Source organism: Vanessa cardui, chromosome 5 (genome assembly GCF_905220365.1).
Source record: "Vanessa cardui chromosome 5, ilVanCard2.1, whole genome shotgun sequence".
Taxonomy (NCBI): domain Eukaryota; kingdom Metazoa; phylum Arthropoda; class Insecta; order Lepidoptera; family Nymphalidae; genus Vanessa; species Vanessa cardui.
Window position 1 is genome coordinate 7250807 of NC_061127.1, and position 9367 is coordinate 7260173.

Below are 9367 nucleotides of genomic sequence, written 5' to 3' on the forward strand. Positions count from 1 at the left end.
TTTTTAGTAATATTTCCAACTGAATAGTGTAATTAAATCGTTGAATTGTATTTTGTGAAAATTAAATAATTTTTAATAAATATGATTTAGTATTTTGTACTGAGTTGTTTTTTTTGTTTATGTGATTCCTTAATTTTTCCACAATATTTTCCCTCCCTTGGTTTGTTACTTAATGTAAATAAAAGTCTTGTGAATCTATCTAAGGAATATATATCTAAGGAAAAAAACTAGTAACAATGAATTCATCCTTTTATTTCAATTGCCAAAACTATCATATTATATATTGTTTTTTTTTTAATAAAAAGGAAATGCTATATGTTGTGGAGATTAATGTATATTACGTTTATATACACAACTTATTTTTACTATATTTATTTTTTACGGTAAATATAACTGATAATAAAGGAGATTAAATTAAATTTTGCTACTTTTTCACAAACATATCCATACCCTTATTAACGTAGACATTAAAATATCATGGCATAATTTCTAAATTTCTAATCTAAATTTTAAGTTTATGAGTTTTGACAAAAACTACCATTTTTATATAAAGAAAGACTTAAATATCTTGATATACTGCCAACCATAAGTGCAGTTATTCACATTAATTATAAGTGTAGGTGAAAAATTAAAAGAGAGGTTTTTTTGGTTTCGATAACAAACCAAATCTAATAACAACTGTAAATATGAAGTTATTCTAAAGTTACATACAGACGCTTAAATTTTATTTATTTGTACAGATAATCATAAATTCGATTACGTATAAAGTTTTTAAACTTGATTCGTTAGTTGAAGTGAAGCAGCCACTATTTGTTCAAGAGTTATCTCAAAGTATAATAGGAGCTGAGAAGTTTTTTAAAACTTATCCCATTGAAAAGTTCACGATTTACTAATGAGGGTACAGAAAATTGAGTTCGCATCTGCAAACCGGTGACTCAAACTTTTCATATATTATTGTGTCAGACGTCGCCTTCCGGAAACTAATTAAAACAAAATTACAAATTGTAACTTCTCTGAGGGTTTCCAAAAATTTCCAATTCCAATTACATTCTTATCAATATATATTTTGACCCAAACCTATATATGTACATAGTTATCTAAAAATTATATTGGGCGATTCGTTAAAAAAAAATTACATTATTTAAACTTGTAGTTAAAATGTTACATACGGATTAAAGGATACTCATTAAATTAATGAAACCCCATTCAGTTACTTTGTGTACTTACTGATATTTTAAAAAAGAACCCAAAATATTGTGCACGAACATAGTCAAAAAATCAAATTATACTTTATTCAAATAGGCTCTTAAGATGGTGTAGATGTTCACGAAAAATATTAGAGGAGTACATACACATTATTTTACATATACTCTTTATTCAAACGGTAACGTTAATAGTGAAAAACAAATCTTATCTACTACTTTCTTAGATTGCTGGGAATGCATCCCTTGGTCCTAACTTCCGGTGTGAGTATATAAGCACTATACATATTTTATTAGTAGGGTTTTATATATACTCTTTTAAAAAGCTTAGATACACTAATCTCCTGAAGAAGGTACATAAATGATAACATATATCGTAACATTAATATTTGCTTATTTTAAAAGGCATCTCGAATAAATTTGATGTCATGAGTGAAACGTGCGTTTCTGTAAAAACAATATGTTCGATACTTGTCTGAATTGCTGGTACTTCAATTGATTGAGTACTCTTATTGCTTGATAGTAGAGTACAATGGTCCTCGCCATTTAGTCCTGAATTAATTTTATAGCCGTATTAAATGAAATACATGAGGCAAATTAATATGCATAGTATTTAAAAAAATACAGGCCAAATAAAGTGATAAATAATATATTATAATAATAATTATAATCTTTTCCACCAACCCGCATTGGAACAGCGTGGTGGAATATGTTCCAAACCTTCTCCTCTAAGGGAGAGGAGGCCTTTAGCCCAGCAGTGGGAATTTACAGGCTGTTGTTGTTGTTGTTGTAATTATAATCTCAAAAGTATTCTATAAGCTTCTTTATTTTTCTGAGAAATAACTATTATTTATTTCACAAATATAATTCGTCTGTACACATAAACATAATTAGGACAAAAAGTTAAAAGATATATATTTGACTTATTATACCGATAGTAAATAAATAATAACATTATTTTATATATTAGTCTAAAGTGTTAATATTTATTATAAGTAGGTATTAATGAGCTTTGAATGAAGGGCCGTTGACGTGGCGGTTTCATATAATCTATACACAAATAATAACTTTGATTCAAAGTTGCTGCTTGGTTTTGTCTATATCTCACATACAATACACAATCTATATATATAAAATAACAAGTCCTGACTGACTAACTCATCATCGCCCAGAGTAAACTACTAAAGTTTGGGCCTTGAAAATTGGTGATTAGGAAGTATTTATTGAGTAGACACCCACTGAGAAAGAAATTTTGGAAATTCTACCCCCAAGGGGGATAAATGGGGGTTAAACGTTTGTATACAAGTTCGTCATTATTTAAGTTAGAAACATGAAATTTTATTTTTGGGATACTGATTAAAAATAAGTGGATACCTATTTCAGCGTTTTTGGATATTCTATCCCCAAATGGGTAACGTATGGGTGGTGGAGACATGAAACTATATTTTTTGGGAAACAGTTTAGAAATTATAAGAGCCGAGATGGCCCAGTGGTTAGAACACGTGCAAAATGAACCGATGATTGCGGGTTCAAACCCAGGCAAACCTGAATATTCATAAGCTTAATTTCTGTTTACAATTCATGTCGCGCTCAGCGGTGAAGGGAAACATCGTAAGGAAACTGGCATGTGTCTAATTTCATAGAAATTCTGCCACATGTGTATTCTACTAACCCGGATTGGAACAGCGTGGTGGAATATGTTCCAAACCTTCTCCTCGAAGGGTGGGGAGGTCTTACTTATGCGTTTTTGGATATTCTGCCCCTTAGTGTTGAAATAGAAGTTGAAATTTCTTATATAGGTTAGTCTTGAGATAGATTTCGTTTTTAAGTTAGAAGATTATCGTGTCAATAATATACTGAGTAATTTGAGATCCCATATGCAACGGCACCAGACTAATAGTTACGGCACTCCATCGGAATGTCATAGGTTACCTACAGTTATCATTTGATGATGAATGGATAGATGAGAAACAGTGTAATATTTATTTTAAGTTAAAAAGGGAACAGGTCACGCTTAAGTCAATTAAAAAAAAACCAGGTCAAATCTTTAAAATAGACTGCATGGACATGAATGAACCACCGGTGTTCTTTACAAAGAGGTCTTAAACTAATGTAATATTTTAAATTAGTCTATTAAGTTATTTATAAGCTTTTTTCTGTATAAGCCGCGGACAACAGCTAGCAATAGATATAAAATATAAATACATATATAAATTAAGCTATAATTAGTACTTTTAAAAAAATACTTTACGTTCAAACCTCTATTCGTATTCACTAAGCGTGAAAGAAAAATTGCTTGTTCCGCAAAAGGATCTCGAAACATGCCTGTCAAATTTCTAGTTATCATAGTTTTGGATGATAATGATATGCATAAATATTATAATGAGAGTTGGGTACATACTTCTCGCGATTATTATTACTTGACAGTCAAATTAGACACAAAATAAAGGTTTTAACAAACACGTGAAAGTTAAAATTACGTATAAATAAACTAATTGAGTAATTTATTTATTCGTCAATACCTAAAAATATTTCTATGCTTATATATTTCTGAACAAATTGTATAGTGACAGGTTTTTAAAAGTAAAATAAATTTGGTCAATAAATAAATGTCTTTTGCACTTCCATCCACGAGGTGCTACCGGAAATTGAATCTAGGGTTAGGACAGTTTGCCGCGGAACGTTTCCGTTCAGAGTAAGAGGTTTAGCCGACGGTCGCACTAAAACGTAGTGCTTATATTCTCTTCGGTAGCAACGTAGTTTCATATCTCGTACACTGTATTTAATATAGCAGAAAATGACCCTTTTTTATTTTAAATACAATCTAAACCTATCAAACATATTATTACCTACATATTATAATATATGTACCTACACTCTCGGCGAAATTAAATACCTACATAAAATAATTAGAAATTTTAAAATATGTTAGGTATGATGTGTAAGTTTACTTAACTTTAATAGACAAGTTTTGAAATAGATACATTACAGACATTTATATCTATTGCTATTACAATCCGTTTCTTTTTAGTGTTTAGACTAAATATAGCAGCTTGCTGGACCGTTGTAGCCCAGTGGGTGTCGTGATTTTTTTTTTATACATATGAGACAACATTACATACATTACTCTGATCCCAATGTAAGTAGCTGAAGCACTTGTGTTATGGAAATCAGAAGTAACGACTGTACCACAAACACCCAGACCCAAGACAACATAGAAAACAAATGGTAATCTACATCGACTCGGCCGGGAATCGAACCCGGGACCTCAGAGTGGCGTACCCATGAAAACCGGTGTACACACCACTCGACCATGGAGGTCGGGGCACGCACAAATAAATTCATGTTCCTAATTTGTGTCTATGATGATTAGTGTGATCACTTAGTCGATGGCCTTGCGTACTTTCAACTACCCGTACTGGTGCAGCGTGATAGAGTAAGCTCCATATCTCCTCAAAAGTGAAAGACATTTTCCAGACGTAAGACATTAACAATTTTTTTAACTTTTACTAGGTACATAGGTTGAATACCTTTTTCTCGTGATTATTTTTAGTATATATTTTCAGGTTTATATATGTATGTTGTTTGGTATTAAACTAAACTAACTCATCTACATCCAGATATCCACCAGCCTTCTTTATAAAATTATAAATGTCTTCTATCTATTTATCTCTATATAAAGTTGACATAACAGTTTACATCAAAAATTAGAGTATCAATACAATCAATATAAGCATTATAATAATAACAAAAGAAGTGAAGACACTGTAACCATCGTGTAAATATAATAGTTGGTACAGCATATATTCATATTGTTATTATAAAATAAATGTAATGTTTTTTCTGTGACGAAAACGTAATTAACATATTCTAAGTGATTTTGTATTAATATTCATATTAAATCATGACAAATATCTCAAGTGTTCATAAATGTTATTAAGTCTTTGAGTCTACCATAAGAATGGTTGACGGTTGATCCAATGATATTCTAATAAACAGATATGTTATATCCATACTAAACAACAGAAAAATGTGTGCCGCGCCGTTTATGTTAGTTTATTTTTACATTTCGTTAAAAGTAAAAAGGATAGCTTGATAAAAACAATAAGTAAAAGGGATAACTAGATGTTTTAATTACGCAAAACGTATTACTACGTAATTATGATGTATAATAACGTATTACTACGTAAAACGACTAAAGGCAAACGTCCTAATTAGGACGTTTTCTAGTCTTCACTTTTTGCGCGTTAATAACATATCTGTTTACTACAACATCATTGGTTGTATCGCTGGGACTCAATTTTGGTTCCAATTTACATTAATATCAAAAATAAGCATGGCGCACAATTTATAGATTAAGAGCAATATATTTAAACACGCACACTATATTTTTACACGAAGTAATGTAAAATCAATTTTATTATCAATTACTATCCCTTAGTTTTTTTGTGTTTGGTTTGCTAAAACAGGAGGTTGGTCGTTTTCACAAGATTTTATTGTCTATGGTTTAACACTTTGTCAACTGTCATTTGTGATATAAGTCATTTTGTAACTCGTTCGTTGCACTGACTGTCATTGTCATTTGTCAATAAGTCCATGCGAAAATGTCTAAAAATTCGATGCGATTTTAAAATTTTTTTAGTGCTATATTGTAAAATGTCTATCGTTCGTATTCCCTAATAACGATTTAAAATGAACTTACAAATGTGAAGTTCATTCCATGCTCGTATTAACTACTATGATGTTGATCTTATTTGTTGTAAGTTTATTGTCATTGTTTTGTTGTGAAACATACGCATCTGATGAAGTTAAGGGCGACAAAAATGTAATAGTAGACTGCAGTACTTTACGTTTGGGACAGTATATATGTCCTGACCCTAGTCTAAATCAAATTGATCCGGATACTCAACAGTATCGCGGCTGCACCAAAGGAAAGGATATTGCTTCTGAAGGAGAAGCAGAAGGTAAAAATAATTACAAAACTTCGTAAATGTTTATCTGTTTCATGACTCGTAATTGTTGATGAAGTTTCATAATTTATTGTAAATAAAATATAAAATTGTTACAGTTCAATGCATAGCAGCAGATGGAATTATCTGCAATGAAACCAACAATTCTACCTTCCGAAGGAAATTACCCTGTAAATGGACGTAAGTTACATGCTTCTTCCTAATTTAATATTTTAATGCATTTTTTTATTCAATATTAGATGTATTAAATATAAATTTGGTCAGTGATCGTTTTTTGTGACCTAAAATATTACTTGAAACTTAATTTCTCCTTACTCTAATTTCCAGGAATGGTTATTCTCTAGAAATAGCTTTATTGCTATCAGTATTTCTAGGAATGTTCGGATTGGACAGATTCTACCTTGGATATCCTGGTATTGGCTTAGCAAAGTTGTGTACGCTTGGATTTATGTTTCTCGGGCAGTTGCTGGATATCATACTTATTGCAGCACAGGTATAAAAAATTTGGTTTATAATTAATACATAATTATTCATATCACTACTCATAATAACAAAAGTTTATATTATTGAACTTTTTTAAGAAAAGAGACAAAAAAACAAGTATATTATTTTATTGTTTTACAAATAATATAATTTACCTCATTAAATTTTACAGGTTGTAGGACCATCAGATGGGTCAGCATATGTCATTCCTTATTATGGAGCTGGAGTAACTGTTGTAAGGAGTGACAATGAGACTTATCTCCTGCCTCAAGCCGACTGGCACAACATTACATGACAATGGGGTACCATATCCTTTGAAATTGATGAGGATTATGAATGGACTTAACACAACTTTTGGATTTCATGGACGGAGTGAAATGTTTCATGAAATTATACAAACTGAAATTAGTGCTTTAAAAAATAAGTTCTCCAACAATGTATATATAAGGTTTATTTTTGTATATATGTAAATAACATAACGAGTACATTATGTCAGTTAATATAACCTGTATAAATGTAAATAAAACTATATTAACAGTGTAATCATTTTATATTATTGGTAATACAGATTGTCTAAACTACAAAAGTTGCCATTTAATTAGGTGAACTGGTATTTTTATTAGTTTCATTTTCTTGTTGAGCGTCAAATAATGAAACATCTGATGGAGGAGCTATAAGAGTAAATATCACAGGTATATTTGCTAGATGGGGATTGTTATATTTTTCAAGTAACCTGATCCACGACAGCAAGGAATCTCTAGATGATGTCCCTGTAACAATATTGTTTAATTTTTTTATTCATTATTTTGATGGGAACACAATTTTATGCACTAAACTTATGTAATAGCCATACCCTTAAACAATTAAATGTAACTGCATAACATTTTAAAAACAATTCAAGTGTAATAAATAATAATATAATAAATTATTGTTAAATCAAATAAATATTTATTTTCAAGTGGTTGAAAGTAAAAAGTTGAAACATAAATTTTATTTATTGTGTTACTTTTAAATGATTAAAGAATATTGTAAGTATTTATAGTTTCTTTTAAATTTTTATTTGACAAACCTGTGGCACAAACGGCAACTATCGTCCCATCGTCTTGTTCATGTATTGTATTTTTAACTTGAGGTAAAGTTACTTTTCCAATAACTCCCGGTATTCTTGGTGGTGTCTCAATATTTGATACATCTAAAATAGGTACATTCAGTTATTAAATAATATATTTTAAGCATTTCTTATTGAAGAAAACTTTATATTTATGTTATCTATGGCTACATGGAGTTAAAGAAATTAATGCAATATTTAAATTAAACATACCATCCAAATCAGTATCATCTCGATACTCAGGCCTTGTCTTTCCAAGAAGTAGAAAGTATGTTACAACTTGATCTTGTAAATAAATATTAAATGGTCCTTTTATAACAAGGGGCTCATCGGGTGGTTGTTCCGCTAACAGTACTTGTTGCACTCTACTTTGACCATTCACAATCCATGTCTTATCTAAAGAAGCTTCAATTTCTTCTGTCTGACAAAAATTTAGGAATATAACACAGTACAAGATTGTAACATAAAAACATGTTAAATTATAATGCATGTAAAAATGTTATCACCTTCCAAATGTCAATTTTTGTATCAGGGTCAACTGATGTTATCCTTTTTAATGCCAGTATTGCCAATTCCATGGTATCAACGGGTAACTTCTCCGGCAAGTACCATGGACTGAGATTTTTAAATTTAGGCATCCAGTACATCATTCTCCAGTATTTTCTGAGTGGTATCCCTCGCCTTCCAAAAATGTTTAACAGCATTTGCTCCATTTCAGAATCCGGCATTACCTCTAATAAATAAATAATATTATGGTTAAAGAATACAATTGAAATTATTGATATTTAAATGTTCTAAAATAAATAATAAGTATCAAAAATTATTATTTACTATTATCTTCCATTTGCTCTAATAAATCCACAGCACACTGTTGCTGTTTGGGATAATGCATAAATTCCGCTTGGAAAACATTAGTGGGTACCATTTTTCCTTTCGGTAAAACATCAACTAGAGCTTTATAAACTTCCAAGTCCTTCTGTACCCCAAATTCTTTCATTCGACTTAGAGCTGCATAAATAAATTCGACGTGACCCCGTCTTCTAGTATCTCGTTCTTCAAACATTTTTATCACTTCTAGATATGTTTCTTTAGTTTTTTGGGGTTTTGCTAAAAAGGGATCGTAAGTAGTCAATTCTTTGTCTGAACTTTTCCATCTTTGACAAATAATATTTGCTGTTCGAGATCTAATAATATTCCTTAGGATATTATTCACGTTCATATTAGGTTATAAAAATATAGTATTTAATTGAAGCTTATAAAATATGACAAGTTGAGAGATTTAGTTTCGCACCCTAATAACGTAAAAAATTACATTTTTCTTAAGCTATTTATTTTAAATAAGCATTTTTTATTTTCGAAATTATGACATACAAATCAGATGGTGTATTGTACTCGTTCTGTCAAATGTCAACAGTAATAAAGCATAGAATATACCGATCAAATAATATAATATATTCATGTTATATGACTTGAATAATCATTTATTTCAATTAAAAATTAAAAAAAAAATGAAAGTATTGATTCATAGATTTTATTTTAATTAAACATTAAAATGAACGCATCTTATCACAACTCATTCACACAAAAATTTGTACTTTACTCTA

The 9367-nt window shown here is 30.0% G+C and overlaps 2 protein-coding genes across 2 annotated transcripts; one reads left to right on the top strand and one right to left on the bottom strand.

Moving 5' to 3' along the window:
- Positions 1-5756: 5756 nt before the first annotated feature.
- LOC124529867 (TM2 domain-containing protein CG10795) lies at positions 5757-7198 on the top strand. Its single transcript, XM_047103797.1, has 4 exons — positions 5757-6166; positions 6271-6352; positions 6500-6665; positions 6828-7198. The coding sequence occupies exons 1-4, from the start codon at positions 5923-5925 to the stop codon at positions 6948-6950; spliced, it is 615 nt and encodes a 204-aa protein (XP_046959753.1). The 5' UTR covers positions 5757-5922; the 3' UTR covers positions 6951-7198.
- On the bottom strand, positions 7187-9164 carry LOC124529865 (evolutionarily conserved signaling intermediate in Toll pathway, mitochondrial). Its single transcript, XM_047103796.1, has 5 exons — positions 8595-9164; positions 8270-8496; positions 7977-8184; positions 7725-7847; positions 7187-7425 (listed from the first exon to the last, which is right to left on the bottom strand). Exons 1-5 carry the CDS (start codon positions 8980-8982, stop codon positions 7250-7252), a joined length of 1122 nt encoding a protein of 373 aa, XP_046959752.1. The 5' UTR covers positions 8983-9164; the 3' UTR covers positions 7187-7249.
- Between the last annotated feature and the right edge of the window lie 203 nt (positions 9165-9367).